The sequence below is a fragment of the Leucoraja erinacea genome, chromosome 19, assembly GCF_028641065.1.
Source record: "Leucoraja erinacea ecotype New England chromosome 19, Leri_hhj_1, whole genome shotgun sequence".
Taxonomy (NCBI): domain Eukaryota; kingdom Metazoa; phylum Chordata; class Chondrichthyes; order Rajiformes; family Rajidae; genus Leucoraja; species Leucoraja erinaceus.
Window position 1 is genome coordinate 35,546,659 of NC_073395.1, and position 21,457 is coordinate 35,568,115.

The following is a 21,457-nucleotide window of genomic DNA, read 5'->3' on the forward strand; positions in this document are numbered from 1 at the left end:
GGCCAACCACCCATTTAGACCAACCTACATTAATGAAACATTTCTATCAACTGCTCCCCCCCCCCCCCCCCTCTCCTATCCCACCCCATTACAAAGCTATATACTGAGACATTTAACCTAAGAAACCGCACATCATTGGGATGTGGGAGGAAACCCATGTGACCACAGAGAAAGCATGCTAATGTCACACAGTTCAGTGCCCGAGGTCAGGGTTGAACCCAAGAATCTGCATTCTTGTGGCAGTAGCTCTACTAACTGTGCTACTGAACAGCCCTATCTAATCCTATTAGAATTGTAAAACTGGGAACTGGTTTGCTCCATCACTGGGCCTTATTTGGACACAAGCAAGCATTCAAATCTCCCTCCTACATGTATCCACCCACAATGCCGAACTTCTCAGCAATCATCTTCCCATTAGTTTGTTATTCCAGCTATTCTTCTTTTCACTGGGGTTTCTGGTAGTATTGAGATTAGTTATAGTAATTTAATATTCCTGTGCACTAAATTTTCAAATTTCTAATATTAGAATACATAATTAAAACCAGCAATGAAGCAAAAAGATGACAAGCAGAGGGCAACTCTGCATTCAGTTCTTACAGGAATTTAACTCCTGTAATTGTGGTATTAGGTGGAGACTGACAATTGTAGTGAATCGCATGGTACACATCAATGTGAACAGGTGGGAACTGCAAGTTTTGTATTGAATGAAGATTTCTGTCAACATTTGTGTCACTGTTCCAGTGTAATAGACTGGATTTTTTTACTCTCCCAACCTGATAGGTAAAACATGGGCAATCTGTTAAAATTACAGCAGTCTATAATTGTTCCATTCCTGCCACAAACTCAAAATGTTTGATTAAGTAAAAGAGTGCTGATGAAAGGAAAGTGGTACTTATGACTGGAATTTCAGAAAATATATCATAAATTCACATATAAAAACCATTTATAGACAAAAGAGACAAAAGCAAAAGTAAAAGCCAAAAAAGCCATTAGCATGAAAGACAAATTTGAAGCCTGTAGAATGAAGAGATTAGGGATAAGACATTGGTTTAGGGAAACAGGCCAAAGTCTTGTTAAGAGACATAGTGGAATAAGAAGCTCCATAGATGATGTCTCACCCACTGAGTTTCTCCAGCATTTTTGTCAAGTGAAGTTGACAAATAATTTCACTGGAGAAAAGTGCAAAATTATTCATTTTAGCCAAAAGATTGAGGAGAGACAAGAAAGAATAAAGAACATAAAGGCTAAGTGTACACACAAACCGAGAAACCTGCAGGTTTAACTGGAAATATCCTTCAAGGCAGGTTGGGAAAATGGATATTGAATCGTACTGTATATGATAGGGAGCTTCATACCATTGAGTGGCAGTGGGTCAAGAAGCATTCAGGCCATGAGGTGCTTTCACAAGAGGATGTTTGACCATAATAATTTAATACACAGGAATAGATTATTAAAATTGCAGAAATATATGCAGAAATATTAATTGAAAGGTTTCACTCTTTCAAATCTGCTTGGAGTTGGGAAGGCTGGGAAGAGATTGCTGGGTTGAGAGATGGTAGATGGAGAGAATGGTTCACTTCAGTGGATAATATTGAGCACAAGAGGATGCATATTTAAATACATTGGCAAAACATTGCAGATGACTTAAGGACAACTACTTTTTAATTACAAAATTAAGGAATTTATCAGTTTCCAAAGGGGAACTGGGTGAATATTAGAAGGCAAGAATATTTACTATGGGGAAAGAACTGGAACAATTAAATTGCACAGTAAACAACTGATATGAACTCAATGGGCCAAATTCAGAGTTACAACAATTCTATGATTTTAGAAATTCTTACCAGTGCCTGTCTTGAGTTCCAAAGTTTAGCTGCCTGAAACTGATTAGTAAATATATTCAAAATTAGCTATTGGCAACATTGGGTTCCCAGAACCATTTGCATTGGATGGAATGGTGTCAAAGATCACTTTACCATTTTTATTATGGCCTCTGAAACTGTCTGAATCAACTAGAAGAACGGATGAGAATGTAGGGAGAATTTAAAAAAGGTATTACTATACAATTAGTTTAATGTAGTCATTGATGATCAGTATGGACTTTGTGGCCTAAGGTCCTGTTTCTATACTTGTCTTTTTACGACTCTGACTATTTAAAAAAAAGTTATTGGATTCCTGAGATCCCTTGCTATTTCAATGAGCTGGTGGTCCAAAGTATTTCAGTGGTACACAAAAATGCTGGAGAAACTCAGCGGGTGCAGCAGCATCTAGGAGCGAAGGAAATAGGCAACGTTTCGGGCCAAAACCCTTCTTCAGACTGATGGGGGGTGGGGGCGGGGAGAAGAAAGGAAAATGGAGGAGGAGGATCCCGAGGGCTGAGGGAGAGATAGGAAGGGGAGGAGACAGCAAGGCTAACAAAATTGGGAGAATTCAATGTTCATGCCACCAGGATGCAGACTCCCCAAGTGGAATATGAGGTGCTGTTCCTCCAATTTCCGGTAGTGCTCGCTCTGGCCATGGAGGAGGCCCAGGACAGAGAGGTCGGATACGGAATGGGAGGGGGAGTTAAAGTGCTGAGCCACCGGGAGGTCAGGTTGGTTAATGCGGACCGAGCTGAGGTGTTCGGCGAATCGATCGCCCAACCTCCGCTTGGTCTCAGCGATATAGATCTGCTGACATCTGGAACAGCGGATGCAATAGATGAGGTTGGAGGAGATGTAGGTGAACCTCTGTCCAACCTGGAACGACTGCTTGGGTCCTTGAACGGAGTCGAGGGGGGAGGTAAAGGGACATGTGTTGCATTTCTTGCGGTTGCAAGGGAAAGTGCCCGAGGAGGGGGTGATACGGAAGGGAAGGGAAGAATTGACAAGGGAGTTACGGAGGGAGCGGTCTTTGCGGAAGGCAGACAGGGGGGGAGATGGGAAGATGTGGCGAGTGGTGGGGTCACATTGGAGGTGGCGAAACTGACGGAGGACTACTTGTTGTATGTGACGGCTAGTGGGGTGAAAGGTGAGGGCTAGGGGGACTCTGCCCTTGTTACGAGTGGGGGGATGGGGAGAGTGAATGAAGATTGCTTTTCTTTGACCTGTTTCTTTATCCTGAATAATCATTCATCACCTTGTACAAAAGCAATATTTTGCAGATACTAGAAATCTTAAGACGTGGGAAAATGCTCGAAACGCAGGTCAAGCAGCATCCATGAAGTAAGAAATAGAATCAATGTTTTAGGTCGGCTACCATTAGTTAGAACTGGGGAAAGCTGGGGATGTACAGGAAGGAGAAGAGAAGATAAATAAAACATAGAAACATAGAAACATAGAAAATAGGTGCAGGAGTAGGCCATTCGGCCCTTCGAGCCTGCACCGCCATTCAATATGATCATGGCTGATCATCCAAATCAATATCCCATACCTGCCTTCTCTCCATACCCCCTGATCCCTTTAGCCACAAGGGCCACATCTAACTCCCTCTTAAATCTAGCCAATGAACCGGCCTCAACTACCTTCTGTGGCAGAGAATTCCACAGATTCACTACTCTGTGTAAAAAATGATTTTCTCATTTCGGTCCTAAAACCTTCCGAGTGTTTCCTAACCAGAAGCTTTGGATGAGCCATGGGATACGCATTCTTCTGAAGACCAGATCCCGGACATTCAGGTCTGGAGGTACAGAGGTCTACAAGAAGTCCAGATACAACCTTGGTACGGCCATCAAAAAGGCTAAAAGGGACCTGCTCCAAGCTGGAGGATGAGATGGATGTTCGACAACTGTGGCGCGGCCTGAATGCCATCACCTCCTACAAGGCGAAACCAGGAGGTAGCTCAAATGTCAGTGAAGCATCACTTCCTGACGAGCTCAATGCGTTTTACGCACGCTTTGATAGGGAGAATACTGATGCGCCTTCCCGAGCCCCCATTCCCCCATTGATGGTATTTCAGTCACAGTCACAGAGGCCAACGTCAGAAAATCCTTCAGGGGGGTGAACCCTCGGAAAGTGTCTGAACCTGATGGTATCCCAAGTCGTGTTCTAAAAATCTGTGCGGACCAACTGGCTGGAGTTTTTACGGACATTTTCAACCTCTCACTTCTGAGGTCTGTGGTTTCCACCTGCTTTAAAAGGTCATCAATAATACAATACAATACAATAATACAAGGGTCCAAGAAGAGTAAGGTGACGTGCCTCAATGACTATCGACCAATAGCACTAACGTCTGTGGTGATGAAGTGCTCTGAGAGGTTGATTATGGCGCATATCAACTCCTACCTCCAACACCACCCCCACATTCAGCGACGCCTCCTTCCTTGAGGAGCTTAATCACTTCTATGGCCACTTCGACAGGGACAATCTAGAGACAGCCATCAAGGCTGTGCTACCTGCCGATCACCAACCCCTCACACTCACCCCCTACGACGTATACGTGGCACTGAGTAGGACTAATGCACGTAAGGCTGCTGGCCCTGACGGCATCCCCGGGCGCATGCTCAGGGCCTGTGCTGCGCAGCTGACAGACGTCTGGACTGACATCTTCAACCTGGCACTTGCCCAAGCAGTTGTCCCCACGTGCCTTAAAACCACCTCCATCGTGCCGGTGCCAAAACACTCCACTGCGGCAAGCCTCAACGACTTCCGCCCAGTTGCACTTACCCCCATCATCACCAAGTGCTTCGAGAGGCTGGTCCTGGCACACCTCAAAAGCTGCCTACCCCCCATATTTGATCCCTATCAGTTTGCCTACCGCAAGAACAGGAGTACGGAGGATGCCATCTCAACGGCACTTCACTCCGCCCTCTCCCACCTTGACAACAGAGACACTTACGTAAGAATGCTGTTCATCGATTACAGCTCAGCATTCAACACCATTATACCATCTAAACTGATCACCAAACTCAGTAACCTGGGCATCGACCCCTCCCTCTGCAACTGGATACTGGACTTTCTAACCAACAGACCCCAGTCTGTGAGGTTAGACAAGCACACCTCTTCAACCCTCACCCTGAACACCGGCGTTCCTCAGGGCTGTGTGCTGAGCCCCCTCCTCTACTCCCTCTTCACCTATGACTGCACACCTGTACATGGTACTAACACCATCATCAACTATGCAGATGATACAACGGTGATTGGCCTCATCAGCAACAACGATGAGCTGGCCTACAGGGAGGAGGTCCAGCACTTAGCAGCATGGTGCGCTGACAACAACCTGGCCCTTAACTCCAAGAAGACCAAGGAGCTCACTGTAGACTCCAGGAAGTCCAGGGGCGGCACGCACACCCCCATCCACATTAACGGGACGGAGGTGGAACGTGTTTCCAGCTTCAGGTTACTGGGTGTTAACAACTCCGATGACCTCTCTTGGACCCACAATACCTCTACTCTGATCAAGAAGGCTCATCAGCGTCTCTTCTTCCTGAGGAGACTGAAGAAGGTCCATCTGTCTCCTCAGATCCTGGTGAACTTCTACCGCTGCACCATCGAGAGCATCCTTACCAACTGTATCACAGTATGGTATGGCAACTGCTCTGTCTCCGACCGGAAGGCATTGCAGAGGGTGGTGAAAATTGCCCAACGCATCACCGGTTCCTCGCTCCCCTCCATTTAGTCTGTCCAAAGCAAGCGTTGTCTGCGGAGGGCGTTCAGCATCGCCAAGGACTGCTCTCACCCCAACCATGGACTGTTTACCCTCCTACCATCCGGGAGGCGCTACAGGTCTCTCCGTTGCCGGAACAGCAGGTCCAGGAACAGCTTCTTCCCGGCGGCTGTCACTCTACTCAACAACGTACCTCGGTGACTGCCAATCACCCCCCCCCCCCCGGACACTCCTCCCACAGGAAAAACACTATGTCTGTATATATGCTAATGTAAATATTTATTCAAATCATATGCTATGTCGCTCTTTCAGGGAGATGCTAAATGCATTTTGTTGTCTCTGTACTATACACTGACAATGACAATTAAAGTTGAATCTGAATCTTAATCTGAAGAACCTGGACCCACTGCAGTTCGCTTACTGCCACAACAGATCAATGGTGGATGCGATCGCACTGGCTCTCCACTCCGCTCTCGACCACTTGGACAACAAAAACTCATATGTCAAGCTGTTATTTATTGACTGCAGCTCGGCGTTTAATTCCATCATCCCTTCCAAGCTGGTTACCATGCTCTCAGATCTGGGTCTCTGCGCATCCCTCTGCAATTGGATCCTCGACTTCCTCATCCACAGACCACAGTCTGTCTGTATTGGTGGAAATGTGTTATCCTCGATAACAATCAGCACGGGAGCACCTCAAGGCTGCGTGCTCAGCCCCCTGCTGTACTCACTCTATACTCATGACTGCATAGCCAGACATATTGCGAACTCCATCAAGTTTGCCGACGACGCCACTGTTGTGGGACGAATCACTGATGGTGATGAGTCAGAGTATAGAAGTGAGATCGACCGACTGATCAAATAGTGCCAGCACAACAACCTGGCTCTCAACACCAGCAAAACCAAGGAACTGATTGTGGACTTTGGAAGGGGGAGGATAGGGACCCACAGTCCCATGTATATCAACGGGACGATGGTGGAAAAGGTCATGAACTTCAAATTCCTGGGCGTGCATATTTCCGAAGATCTTTCCTGGTCCCAGCACACTGTTGCAATTATAAAGATAGCACATCAGCGCCTCTACTTCCTGAGAAGAGAGGACTGTCTCGAACTTCTACAGGTGTACAGTAGAGCATACTGACTGGTTGCATCGGCAACTTGAACATCCGGGAGCGGAAATGAATGCAGAAATTTGGGACCACTGCCCAGTCGGTACCCGGACGTGGCGCCGACAGACAAGAGGCTGAAGCAAAGAAGTCGAAGCCAAAGAACCGAATGTGATGGACGCGTCCAGTGATGTGATGGACACGGGGGTCTGGGCCAATCGCTGACAAGTCCCGTCCCCGGCAACGTCATGTCCGTTATTGGACTTTTCTGTTGAGCGGCAGTCGGTCTTTTGGCGTGTAGGCGACAACACCTTTCGGGTAGGTGGCGTTTCGACAGAGTGGCCATTCGGTAAGTTTGCTTTTAGGCGACACAGCTTTTCGGTTCGTTGGCTTTTAGGCGTCCCGCCTTTTCGGTTAGTTTGCATTTAGGCGTCCCATCCTTTCGGTTAATAGGCGTTTCGTCTTCGTAATCTTTCAGTTTATTGGCATTTTGGCCTCGTTTCCATCAGGTTCTTTGGCTTCGACTTCTTTGCTTTGGCCTCTCATCCGTCAGTGCCACTTCCGCACACGGCCCAGTCCATCATCAGCTCTGATCTCCTCACCATCGAAGGGATCTATCGCAGTCGCTGCCTCAAAAAGGCTGCCAACATCATCAAAGACCCACACCACCCTGGCCACACACTCATCTCTCCGTCGCCATCAGGTAGAAGGCACAGGAGCCTGAAATTTGGTACATCCAGGTTCAGGAACAGCTACTTCCCCACAACCATCAGACTATTAAACACAACTTCAAACAAACTCTCAACTGTAACAGCCTACTGCACTTTATCTGTTTATTTATGTGTGCATATATATTCTACAGTACATGGACACACTGATCTGTTCTGTATTTATGCCTACAATATTGTGTTGTGCTGCAGCAAGCAAGAATTTCATTATCCTATCTGGGACAGATGACAATAAACTCTTTTGACTTTACTGATACGATGCCCGTGTTATGTGGGGACTAATTCAGCACATTTCATTTTTCCTGCACTTGTCATATTAGATTTATTATGTGGTCACAACTGAACATGCCATGCAATTGTACCTCTATTTAAGCAGGCAGAATTTCAGGTAAAATACCCTGTAAGATCTATCCTGTCCGACTTTCTTCCAATTGCTATCCCTGGTGAAACTGCAACATAGCCGGTTTAAAAGTAAAGCTGTGTTTGAAGTGGTCAGTTCATTAAACTGACCAGAGTTGACATCTGATTTTCTGCCTGCCCATCATCTCTCGTTGGAGAGGTGCTATAATTAGATACACACTGAGGTCCTTTGCGGAATGCTTGCTTTTGTTTAAGGAAATTTAATCTTCAGTTCAGAGGCTCAGTTTGCCATGGATTAGATGGAGATATGAAAGTCAGAAGAAAGCAGCATCAGTGGATAATTTTAAGGCAGATCGATTCTTGATTAGTATGGGTGTCAGGGGTTGTGGGGAGAAGGCAGGAGAATGGAGTTAAGATAGACAGATCAGCCATGATTGAATGGCGGAGCAGTCTTGATGGGCTGAGTGGCATAATTCTATTCCTTTCCCTTATGAAACACTGATTTATTTTCCTTTTTTTTACATTTATTAAAAAAAAATATGAATGACTTGTTATGTCATGTAGTTTAATGCACATTGGGTGTTGCAGGATTGCCTTCCTGATAGATCCAGCATATGGGTCTTAGTCTGAATGAGAGTGTTTGTCGCTTCCTGGGGTCTCACACAGTGCTGAAAATTCTTGATGGATTGCTGGCAGTGGAAGTTAACAGCTGACACGAGCTCGAGGAGATACTTTGCAGTGAGTGGGTGGCCTGGAGATTGCTGGCTCACTGATTAGTGAACAACCCCTTGATCCAGCCACCACCTGACCAGAGAATTGAAGTGCTGGCTGTAACTGGTGTCTGGCAGGGTGGATGTTCTCACCAAATAGGTTATTTGGTGAATATGTCGGAAATGCATTGACATTGAAAATAGAAGCAAGCCTTGATTGGAAAACTTTAACCGGTGTTATTTAAATGGGCGCTCATGCTACCTGTGTTGATGCTGAGGAATTTGAAGCTCCCAGTTTCTTCCTTGATCATTTTGGTGCCCTCTTATAATGATGACCTAGTGATCGTTCACACAATGCTCCATCTCCTTGCAGCCATTATCCTGAAGCTCGACCATCACTTGCCTTCCCACAATTGAATATGTACCACCCTACCCATATCAATGATCCTTTTCATGTTACTTTCCTTCCCTACAAACCACCCAACCTCCACCAACAATCTGCCAGCCAACACATTTTCTCAAAGAGCTCCCTTATCCAAGTTGTGTAGGAAGGAACTGCAGATGCTGGTTTACACTGAAGATAGACACTAAATACTGGTGTAACTCAGCGGGACAGGCAGCTTCCCTGGATAGAAGGAATGGGTGACGTTTCAGGTTGAGACCCTTCTTCAGATGTCAGGAACTCGCAGACAAAAGTCCTCTGCGACACCTTCAGCTTTGCGCATGATAGTATATTGCTGCAGGGGTCATGTACAGTATATAATAGGGACATACAATATCTCCTACATGGTGACATGGTGCATTACAGTTTCCAGTTCCTCATATTACACACATAAATTATGATGTTTCAATTGTTATCCTCTTGTTTGCAATGAGGAATGACAGTGAAATTCTCTAATTGACAGGCACACTAATTATTTTTAATACTGTTATAAAAAATTGTTAGAAGATTTATAGAAAGATATTTAGCCCTGTGTCAGAGCATTGCCCTTCTAAAACCCTTTTCAATCCCTCTTTTCCAAGGCAATCCATGGATGATAAACAAAAAAACAGGCACCTGCAGTGTTGTAAATTAAAGCATTATATGTTTTAATAGAAAAATTAAAAATACATAAATGTATTAAAAGTAGATGTAAAAAAATACCAACATTTTATAAACATTGAACATTCTCTGTATGCAAAATATGTTTAAGACATTTTAGTATTTAGACAACATTCTAAACTATTTTCTTGTATAAACAGGCATTGTGAGGTATATATAATTTGATATTACCAGCAATATCTGGGGAATGTGATTTATCGTGAACAATACATATAAAAATAAAAAGCTATTCAGAAATCCAGCAGAAAATAGTGCAGATAGTGACTGAATATTGCACAGAAAAGGATTAAGTGGCTTACTTAAGGACTTCAAGTCTCATATGTACCTAATCTTATGTAAAATACTTTGTTTCGCCCACAGCTGTTTATGCAATTCATCTGGCCAGACAGCGAATCACATCAATTTTCTGCTTTTCCATCTGCCATTCTGAAGCCTCACATTTTCAGAGGCACATATTGATTTCATAAAGATTTAAAAAGTGTCACATGTCTTTGGTGGTGGTAGGATATGTAGCCAATCAGCAAGAAACAGAATGCATACCGTGCGGTATTTTGCACAGATCTCCAGGGAAGCAGCAAATCTTAAAACTGTAAAATGTGTCTTTTTTTACTGCTGAGTACTCAGAATGTTCAATCTGTTAACACAGACTCTGCTGAGAAGAATTTCTGAATAGGCCTGGTTTATTGGACCTTTGACATGATAGTGTGATTTAGAAGCAGACAAAGCATCTCGCAGTGCTGATGCCTTGCTCTGGCTTGAGTTGTCCTTTCCAGTAAAGGAGCGTGCTAAATGCTTCATTTTTATACGCATTGTTGATCTAGAGTATTCAGAACTGGTTACCTAAGAGGAGAGGAGGGAAAAAAGGGGAAATCATCATTTATATATTCCAAAAGAATGTTTATTTTTGATAAAATCAGTTTCAAATGATATCTATTCAAGACATTGTCACTTCTCTTATCAAGGTATTTCATTTTTACTTGAACCATTAAACTTTGCAAGATATTATCCTCACAGATTTGATATAATATTTGGATTTAAGCAGCTAGATTTTGGGCTGTGAATTTTAATTCTTGAAATATCTATCTGTCGTCATCTTATTTTATCTGTTGTCATTGGCTTTATTGATCCTTATCAATTAAACTGAAACATGGTGATCTATCCTTATACCCCCCAATTTTGTACAATTGTTTTGGTTAGTTTATATTACTAATTCACCACAAGGTTAGTAGATTCCTTAGTGCTTATTTTCTTTACCCTTTTGTTGCTGATGCATTTATAGAATGCCCTATATTCTTTTGATAATTTATTAGGTCCACCGGAAGGTTCTGGGAGACCCTCTCTCACGGCTCCCTCTCTGTGATTCCAGGAGTCTGAACATGGATACATCGCCTATCCATGCTCTGAAGAAGGGTCCAGACTGAAATGTCATCTATCCATGTTCTCCAGAGATGCTGCCTGACCCGCTGAGTTACTCCAGTATTTTGTGTCCCTCTTCCCTCAGGTGCTTGTTTCTTCTTAATTGCCACAAACAGGCAGGTTACAGCAGTGAAGCAAAGGTGTATATTATTGTGGTGAAGCTGATGCACTGGCATCTATGCAGAAGTGGACCTGTTCTATTTGCAACGCTTTATAAAGTTCCCCATGAGACGATTGTGGATTGTACAAATGCTGGCAGGCTGATGTCCTTCGATGTACAGACTGATTCTATTGACATGGACTCACTACTCCTGTGGAACCTCTGTTATGATACGTAGAGTTGTGCAACTATGGGAAAGCTATCTCATATATAATGCTGATATAAGAGTGGCATGGAATTGGAAAAATTCAGAAAAAGATTCCGGGAAGAGGTGAACCACCAAGGCTAATGAATTTACCGGTGTGATTGGTGAGATCTGCGATTTGTTGGAATCATGACATAACATTCAGTGGGAATTCTACAATGTCTTGAATGCTCAAAAGCATTTGATACGCTGTAGAAACTATATTGGGTATCATAATAAGTTATGGAAAATGAATTAGATAAGTACAATGAATATCTCATCGTAATATCTTGATTGCAAAATTAATAGTAGAAACATTTTTTTTTTAAAGTTACCTCATGAAAATGACATGCACACTTTCCCTGAAGAAATTCTTTATAACGTCCCATAGTGATACTAAATGTATCAACTACATCAAAACCATATTTCTTTGCCTCGGAGAGTATTTCTGTATTTTCTTTCCACAAGTTTTGTACTTCTTCCTAAAAGAACAAAAAAAAGACAAATACATGAAAATACTAGCAAATATCTTTAGTCTTTGGCATATTAACGAAAATTAGGAATTTGAAGTGATTACTTGGTTCACCTGGTCTTAAATTTGGGGATCAATTTAGATATATCTATTTTAGCGAGCTATTTGGACATTATTTTAAATTACCCATAATCCTCAAAATGTTTACACACTGTTGAAGCTATCGTTACTGGGAATATCTGGATGCTTTAAAATGATGGCAGTAATACACCTTCTTGTAATGCATACAGTGTGAATTCTATAGATAGACACAAAAAGCTTGAGTAACTCAGTGGGACAGGCGGCAGCTCTGGAGAGAAGGAATGGGTGACGTTTCGGGTCGAGACCCTTCTTCAGACTCTATGAATCCTAGATCTACTGACCAAAGAATCAAAAGAAAACTGCAGTAGTATTGAAACAATTTGGCAGGTACATTGTAAGTTGATTATCTTTCTTTCTTTCTTATTATGTGGCAATATTCATGTGTTCCTCTCCTGAAAATCAGATGCTGGTGCTCAAAGTTTGTAGCATTTGGAGGCACAGTGATAATCCCTAATCCAAATTCTATGATATGACACTGTTTCCTGACCTCTCGACTAACCATGGGGGTGGATGGGTGAGATAGATAGGGTGCACAGGATAAAATATTGTCATTGTTTGTTTTACTTTCAACGTTGGTTCTCCAAACATATCCAGGTATTTTTCCTAAACTCCTTCACCACCCACTCCCACTAATGCACCCAACAAATTGCTGGTCAATCCATCTCAAAGCTTGTCTGGTTTTTCATTGGCACAGCTGTCGAGTTACAGGATGCTCACAGCACACAACTAAACTCAGTGTGAGACTTCAAGAGGACTACAATACAAAAACAGGGATGTAATGCTGAGGCTCTATAAGTCACTGATCAGTATTCAGTATTCAGTATTTCTTTAATATCATTTTCACTGAGTACTCGCATACACAGAGAAAATGAAAAAAATGTTGCTCGATCGGTTTCCATTCAGTATATAAGTAAAAAAAAGGATAAATACATAGAGCTTTAAAAACAAATTAAAATTACCATGTTTAAAACAGAAAGTAGGGCTAAAATTAACAATATAATAAAAACAGACATTCTGATCGACAGTGGCTTTACTTTACTTTGACAGGTGCCTAACTGTCAAAGTATGGGCGGGGTTGGATGTGTTGGTGAGCGATATTTTGGGAGGGGACAAAGTCCGTTATCAGATCACATTTGGAGTATTCTGAGCAGTTTTGTGCCCCATATCTGAGGTAGATTGTGCTGGGCTGGAGAGGAGGTTTACGAGAATGATAACGGGAATGAGTGGATTAGCCTATCATGAGCATTTGATGGCTTTAAGGGCCTGTCCCACCAGCATGCGACTACATGCGGCGAGCGCGACCTAACGTGGTCGCTTGAGCCATACGGCCACGCGGGGCCAGTCCCACTTTGATCGCCGGTGCCGTATGGAGTTGTGCGGGACTGTCCAAACATTCCGCACGGCAACGGCCTATCAGCCCGCAGCTGCATTGAGGCCGTACGCAGCGCCTCAACGGGTGTACACTGCGTCTCGATGCCGTACACAGCGTCTCAATGCCGTACACAGCGTCTTGACGCCGTACGCAGCGTCTTGACAGTGTACGCCTAGCGCATGGCGTTGCACGATGACGTCACCGCCCGGCGTGCCTTTGCGTGATTACGTAACCCGCCCAACGCCGTGCGACGTCCAAATTCAGTCGGCCCGCCTCCTGCCCAGCTGGTTGGTGAATATGATGTCGGGACCAGCCCCGCACAACTCTAGACGGCTCCGCGGTTGGAAGTGGGACCGGCCCTGCGAGGCCGTATGCCTCAAGCGACCATGTTTGGTCGCGCTAGATGCATGCAATCGCATGCTGGTGGGACAGGCCCTTTACTGGCTGGAGTTTAGAAGGATGAGGGGCGTTATCTCATTGAAACTTACCAAATAGTGAAAGGCCTGGATAGAGTGGATGTGGAGAGGATATTTCCACTAGTGGGAGAGTCTAGGACCAGAGGTCATAGCCTCAGAATTAAGGGACGTTCCTTTAGGAAGGAGATGAGGAGGGATTTCTTTAGTCAGAGAATGGTGAATCTGGAAATCATTGCCACAGAAGGCACTGGAGGCCATCCATGGATATGTTTACGGCAGAGATAGATAGATTCTTGCTTAGTACAGGTGTCAGGAGTTATGGGGAGAACGTAGGAGGATGGAGTTAGGCGGGAGAGATAGATCAGCCATGATTGAATGGCGGAGTAGACTTGATGGGCCAAATGGCTTAATTCCGCTACCATCACTTATGAACTCATGAATATCTTTTGGTAAACATGCGCTGTGTGCTGCACATTTCATGCCATTTAAAATTTTAAAAGTGCATCAACGCTCCCAACTCATCCTCAGCTTTTTAATCTTTCTATGACCTTCTGCTTTTGTTTCTTTTTTCCACATTAGATTGTGTGGAAAGTTTGAACCATTGAAAAGTTGTTTGACCTGCACAAGGTGGTTCTGCAGAATAAATAATATTCCATGTTCTTCTGAAAGTTCTGCTGGACTCCTGTAAAACCAGTCAAGGGATACTTTGATCGTGCAATATCTTAGAGCAAATATATAGGGATACTTTGCCTACGCCAGTTGCTGTTCGTGTTAAATTCCGCAAAAGAACAATGTTTCAGTTTGCTGAGGTGTCTGATGCCAACAACTTTAGATTCTGGATCTTGTTTTGTAGGACATGAGTCAAGCATGTTAAAGGGCTTAAGGTGAACACCGAGTTTTGCTCGATGAAAAGGCAACGCATTTAATTGGACCTTAAATCCATTAGTACTTCCGTTTACCACACCTGCTGCCAAATCTCCAGTTGCAACCTTGAGACTTTCAAAGGTTTGGATCACACAGTGGTTAAATATTTAATCTCCTGAAATGATACCCTAGGTCTAATTCCGTCATCCTGAAGCTTCAATGAAAGAGTATCCAATGGCTTATGAAATGACCAGGTGGCATTCGCAAAGCATGTGGCACATTAAGTGCACTGAGACATGGAAGCTGCACTTAAGGATTTGCTCAAGGTTGTCTCCACTTTCTTTGCTGGTGTAATTTATCTACTGTGTCAAACTTTGGGAGGTTTTACCTCCTGAAAGCACGAGGCACTCCCTATAACGACTGCGTTGAGTTTAAAAAAATACTTCACGCAATTCCACGATCTTCAATGGAATTCAAAGTCAAAAACATCCATTAATGTATGAAATGGACATTAATTTGCTTTTAAAATAGATCAGAAAATGGAAGGAAGAGAAAGGCTGATTTAAAATTTTATTTTTAGTAATGATCAATTCACCCCACAAAAAAATGCAAAGTTCTTAAATAGATGTCATTTTTTAGCTAGTGACTGTACTGAAGGGAAGAATTTCAGAGTAATAGCTCCGATAAAAATGGGTGGTTTTGGTCTAAGTCGTTGGTTGCAGCAGTCATTACTAATTACCACGTAATGGAGGAGGCCCCATGAGATCACACAGAGTGGCACAATTCACAGTGGCAATCTCCACACAGTAAACAAATCATGGACTGCCTAAAGCAGGCTTTATTTAATGGGATAGTTGTGGTGATGTATATGTTTACTGCAATGTGCAATGACCCCCATGTTTCTGCATGTGCCCATCTACCAAGAATAGCATTGATCGATTGCTTTTTAGTTAATTGGCTGACCACAGACAAACAAATGTTTACATCTACCTGGGAGTAATTGCATCAATATCTTTGTGAATCAAAGCCAATATCTTTTTGTGCTCTGGTGGTTCAGATATATCAGAGACATGGGCATTCTTACTGGACTCTGCACTGGCACAGAACTGCTGAAGACTTGAATACTAACTGGTAGCTACTGCACGTTCACTATCGGATGGCATGTTCAGATATCCCATAAGCACACGACATTTGGTTTTAAACTGTCTGCAATAACTTAATTTGGTTCAAAGTTAATTAAGTGACTCTCGGAATAAGATTCCAAAGCAGCTAGAGTAACGCTGAACAATTTCCATGGTGCCTCTACTTCAAGTTTTTAGTTTGGGCGTCATTGTATTGCCACATGATCAAAGAAGATAACACAATTGTTATTTTTATATACACACACACACACACACACACACACACACACACACACACACACACACACCACACACACACACACACACACACACACACACACACACACACACACACACACACACACACACACACACACACACACACACACACACACACACACACACACACATATAAATCTCAGTACATATATCTAGTACACTCAGTACTTCAGAGTTCTAATTCGTGCAGGATGGTAACTAAATGGCCTGTCCCACTTGGGCGTCATTTGCGCGTTATTTACGCGACATCATTTGCGCGTCATGACTTACAACGCGCACGTGATGTGCGCATGGTGCGTGGTGACTTAGGCAGTGACGAGCAGTCGCCCGCGGCACCCCAGGATTTTGGGATGTTTAAAATCTTTGCGTGCCATCTGGGTGACGCGCAAATAATGCCCAAAGTGGGACGTTCCCTTAAGGTGCTGAATTCCTACACAATTCCTACAATTGCATCGTGACCTGGTTCAGCAACTTGAACGTCCAGGAACGGAAAAGACTACAAAAGGTTGTGACCACTGCCCAGTCCATCACCGGCTTTGACCTCCCCACCATTGAAGGGATCTATCGTAGTCGCTGCCTCAAAAAGGCAGCCAAAATCATGAAAGGCCAACACCATCCTGGCTACACACTCATTTCATCATTGCCATCGGGAAGAACGTACAGGAGCCTGAAAACTGTAATATCAGGAACAGTTTCTTCCCTGCAGCCATCAGGCTATTAAACACTACAACAAATAAGCTCTGAGCTCTGAACTGCAAAATAATATATTATTACTGCACTATATTTGTTATTTATTGAACTTTTGTTCGATTTCTTGCTTCCCCTCTTCCTTCATTACAACCAAAAAGTCATCTACTTTTCTCTGCAGCACACCGAGACCTCCCTGATCAGGTAGCATTGATAGCTACCGGCCAAAGACTAACACAAAGTATGAAGAAGGTTCGCAACTGAACTGCTGTCTGTCCATTCAGACAGCAGTTAAGTTGATGGCTGACCAGTTGATTTCTTCCAGCACTTTGTGTTTTGCTCAGCATTCCAACATCTGCAATTCCTTGCATTACCTGCCACTAAATATTGTGGCAGGTAATGCAAATATCAGACCGAGAAGCCATTCTCAGGTTAGTGCAGAAGACTGCAGAATGAAAGTTTTCTTAGTGCTCCAGTATGTGTCAAGCGCTCAACTGCACTGAACACATGGAGACAAATAGGTGCAACACTTGCTACATGTTATGCATAAAAATCTCAGGAGTCAAGAGTGTTTAATTGTCATATGTATCGACAACAGAACAATGATTTTCTTTCTTGCAGCAGCAAACCAGGTCTGTAAACACAATACTCATAGAGAATATATAATAAACAAAATGTCAGTAAATTAATAACCACAACATCGCTGCAAAAAAAGCCTTAAAGTCCTCAGTGCAACAAAAGATGTCCCTAGATTTCATTGTAACGGTTAATGTTGTTTAGTGTTTGTGACTTGTTGGGATGTGTCTAGCATACATACAAATCTGACAAGAACACAGAAGCTGTCGATGTCTTCAGAAGGCCAGTCCACCAAGTGGCTGCCTGACACCAGTCTAACAACCCCCCTGATCATCTCTCTAACTATCTCACCATCTTGCAGTCCTCTGTCAGCAATCCCCATTCACACCAACATCTGCTAGAGCAACCTAAACATACATCTGCCACAGCACCTGGACGTTCTAGGAGCAGAATTAGGCCATTCGGCCCATCAAGTCTACTCCACCATTCAATCATGACTGATATATCTTTCCCTCATAACCCCATTCTCCTGACTTCACCCCATAACCCCTGACACCCTTACTAATTAACAATATGTCAATCTCCACCTTAAAAATATAATTGATGGCCTCCACAGGTATGTCCTTTTATTCTGAGGCTATGGCCTCTGGTCCTAGACAGTCCCACTAATGGAAACATCCTAGCCACATCCACTCAATCCAGTTCTTTCACTATTCGGTAAGTTTCAACAAGGTCCCCCCTCGTCTTTCTAAACCCTAGCGAGTGCAGGACCAGTACCTTCAAACCCTCGTCATATGTTAACCCAATCATTGCTGGAATAATTCTCGTAAACATCTTCTGAACCCTCTTCAACCAGCACATCCTTCCCCAGATATATGGCCCAAAACTGCTCACAGTGCTCCTAATGCGGTCTGACCAGTGCCTTATACAGCCTCAGCATGACATCCCCGTTTTTGTATTGTCGCCATCTCAAAATAAATGCTAGCATTGCGCTCGTCTTTCTTACTATCGATTCGACTTACAAATGAACTTTTTGAGAATCCTGCACAAGCACTACCATGTCCGTTTGCACCTCCGATTGATGAATTCTCTTCTCATTTACAAAATAGTCTACCCCTTTATTCCTACGAACAAAATGCATGACTCCACACTTTGCTACGCTGTATTCCATCTGCTACTTTTCAGCTCACTCTCCCAACCCGTCCGTCTGCAGAGTCCCTGTTTTCTCTACACTACCTGCCCCTCTGCCTATCTTCATATAATCTGCAAAGATGGCCACAAAGCCTTCAAATCCCTCATCCAAATCATTTATATACATCATGAAGAGTAGCAGCCCCACCACCGACCCCTGCAGAACACCGCTAGTCACTGGCAGCCAACCAGAAAAATCCCCCTTTATTGCCACTCTGCCTTCTGCCATCCAGCCATTCTGCTGTCCATGCTAGTATCTTCCTACTAATACCATGGGCTCTCATCTTCCTTGGCAGCCTCATGTGCAGCACCTTTACATAGGCCTTCTGAAAATCCAGGTAAACCACATCCACTGACTATCCTTTGCAGGGGCGGAAAACCCAGGGGGGACACGTCCCCCGTCTGTTTTGGGAGGTGGGGGACATCCCCCCCAAGTTTTTGTAATCCGGATTTTAAAACCCGGTGAAATCTCCGCTTTCCGCGAGACAGTGGGGGTGGGACTGATGATTGAAGGTGCCGATTGGACGAGAGAGACATCGGTCAGCAGGCAAAGGGGGCAGGACATGATGATTCAGCATGATCATTGGAGGAGGGAGGAGTAGGGGGGGCGGGGGAGGGACTGAGGATAGAGAGCAGTGATTGGAAGAGGGAGACGTGGCACAGACCTGCGCCTCATCTGCAGCCAGGATCGATCCCGGCTCACCGGCGCTGTCCCTCGTGCCCTCCACGGGTGGCCAGAGACGTCAGAAGTCAGATGGGAGCTGTGCCCCCAGGCCCACAGCCAGCGCAGAGAAGCAGCGCTAAACCCAGCTCAACTCTGCCTGTCCCGCCAGGTGAACCTACAGCCCTTCCTGGACTGGCTGGAAATATGGCCCAGGCTTACAGTCAGCGCGGAGAAGCAGCGCTGGTGTCCCGTCAGTCCAGGCACGGCTGTAGGTTAACCTGGCGAGACAGGCAGAGTTGAGCTGCATTCAGCGCTGGATTGAGCCTTTGAAGCCTCGCATGTGAGTGTGCGCATGCATGCGCGGCCGCCAAAAAATTGTGTCCCTCCTGTCCCCCGGTCCCCTCCATATTTTGATAGCGATTTCCATGCCTGATCCTTTGTCTATCCTGCTATTTCCTGTATAGCCTTTTTAGTTAACTTCTGTAGTTTTTTAAATGCTTCCAAATCCTCCAGCTTTCGTCTAATCTTTGCAATGTTCTCTTTTAGTTTTATGGTGTCTTTGACTTCCCTTGTCAACCACGGTCGCCTCATTCTCCCCTTCGAATCTTTCTTCCTCTTTGGAATGAAAAGATCCTGCATCTTCTGAATTGTTCCCATAAATTCCTATCATTGCCGTTCCACTGTCATTCCTGCTAACGTCACTTTCAAATCAACTTTCACCTTTGCTCAAAAGAAATACAGACATATCCGATTTCATCTTCTCCCTCTCAAATTGCAGGTTGAATTTTATCCTATTATGGTCACTGCCTCCTTGTGGTTCTTTTACATTAAGATTCCTAATCAAATCTGGTTCATTACACAATACCAAATCCAGAATTGCCTTTTTCCTGGTAGGCTCAACTACAAGCTGCTCCAAGAAACCATCTCGTAGGCACTCTACAAATTCCACCTCTTGGGTTCCAGTACCAATCTGATTTCCCCAGTCTACCTGCATATTGAAATCCTCATGACCACCGTAACATTTCATTTCTTACAAGCCAATTGTATCTCCTGATGTAACTTCCTGGCTATCGTTTGGGAGGCCTGTAAATAACTCTCTCCGCACTCTAGAGCATCACTATATGAACCGCACAATGGTGCTGCAGGTACACCCAAGTGATCAATTTTTCTTTCACAAACAAAAACTGTGCCTTTGATTAAATTTATTGGCTACTATAAAATAATAATTAACTTAAGTGGTTGATGGGAGAATTAAAGGGTATTAATGGGTATAGGAGAGGGAATAGGTGTTAGGGTGGTGTGTGGGATTGAGGGGTTGCTATGGTACCTGGCATAGACGATGAGTTAAATGGTCTCCTTCTATGCCACTAGGAAATATAAAAATAAGAAGCAACACTCCACCCCACCAGTTCTTCTAATCATGCGTCTACTCTCAAAGGCTTGAGCGTCCTTACAGTCTTTCTTTCAACAGAGAGTTAGATTTAGCACTTAGGGTTAAAGGAATCAAGGGATACGGGGGAAAAGCAGGAACGGGGTACTGATTTAGATGATCAGCCATGATCATATTGAGTGGTGGTGCTGGCTCGAAAGGCCGAATGGCCTACTCCTGCACCTATTTTTCTATGTTTCTATGTTTTCTATGTAATTTCTGCACCTATGTAATTCCTGCACCTATGTTTCTATGTTTCTATGTTTTCTCAGTTCAGGATATTGATGGATCTGCCTACAGAAAGTGAGTATTAAGTACATGTAAACAAAAGGCATTGTGCCTATCAGAAAGCCCATGTATGTAAAAAATAGTTCCACCTCGTCAGGGGTCTTTGCATCCATGGACTGTTTGATGATAAAGATTAGTAGAGTTGCAGAGATAATGCATTTGTATTTTAAAATCAATTATGCAAATTGTTCCATCTCATCATGTTTCTATGCATGCTGTCAGTAGCTAAGTATGTCCATATACAAATCTCCAAACCAATATAACATCCTGCAAATTTCATACTGAATCAACAATCTCTCAAGATTATTTACTGTCTAGTAGAGAAAAATGTGCCATTAAGCACAAATTAGAACTTTGGATGTTATATTGCAATGTAATTGATGGTATCAGACTTTATGTGCGATACTGCACATGCTGGAAATCTGAAATAAAAACAAACTTGAACCTGTGCACACAGTACGTGCATTTGACCAAATGTTGGAAACATTGAGGAGGACAGGCAGCATCTATAAAAAGAGAAACAGATTTCAGGTCAAGGAACCTTTGTCAGAAGTTAGGAGGGCCTGATCAGAAAAGTTAATCCTGTTTCTCTTGTCATAGTTACTGCCTGA

The 21,457-nt window shown here is 43.7% G+C and overlaps 1 protein-coding gene across 1 annotated transcript in view; it reads right to left on the reverse strand.

The window, feature by feature from the left end:
• Positions 1-9,549: 9,549 nt before the first annotated feature.
• cped1 (cadherin-like and PC-esterase domain containing 1) overlaps positions 9,550-21,457 on the reverse strand; it is a 231,306-nt gene continuing 219,398 nt past the window's right edge. The window contains exons 21-22 of the mRNA XM_055650835.1: positions 11,682-11,828; positions 9,550-10,426 (exon numbers count right to left, since the gene is read on the reverse strand). Of these exons, the coding sequence (XP_055506810.1) occupies positions 10,193-10,426; positions 11,682-11,828 (381 nt within the window). The 3' untranslated portion in view covers positions 9,550-10,192. The remainder of the gene's footprint in view (positions 10,427-11,681; positions 11,829-21,457) is intronic.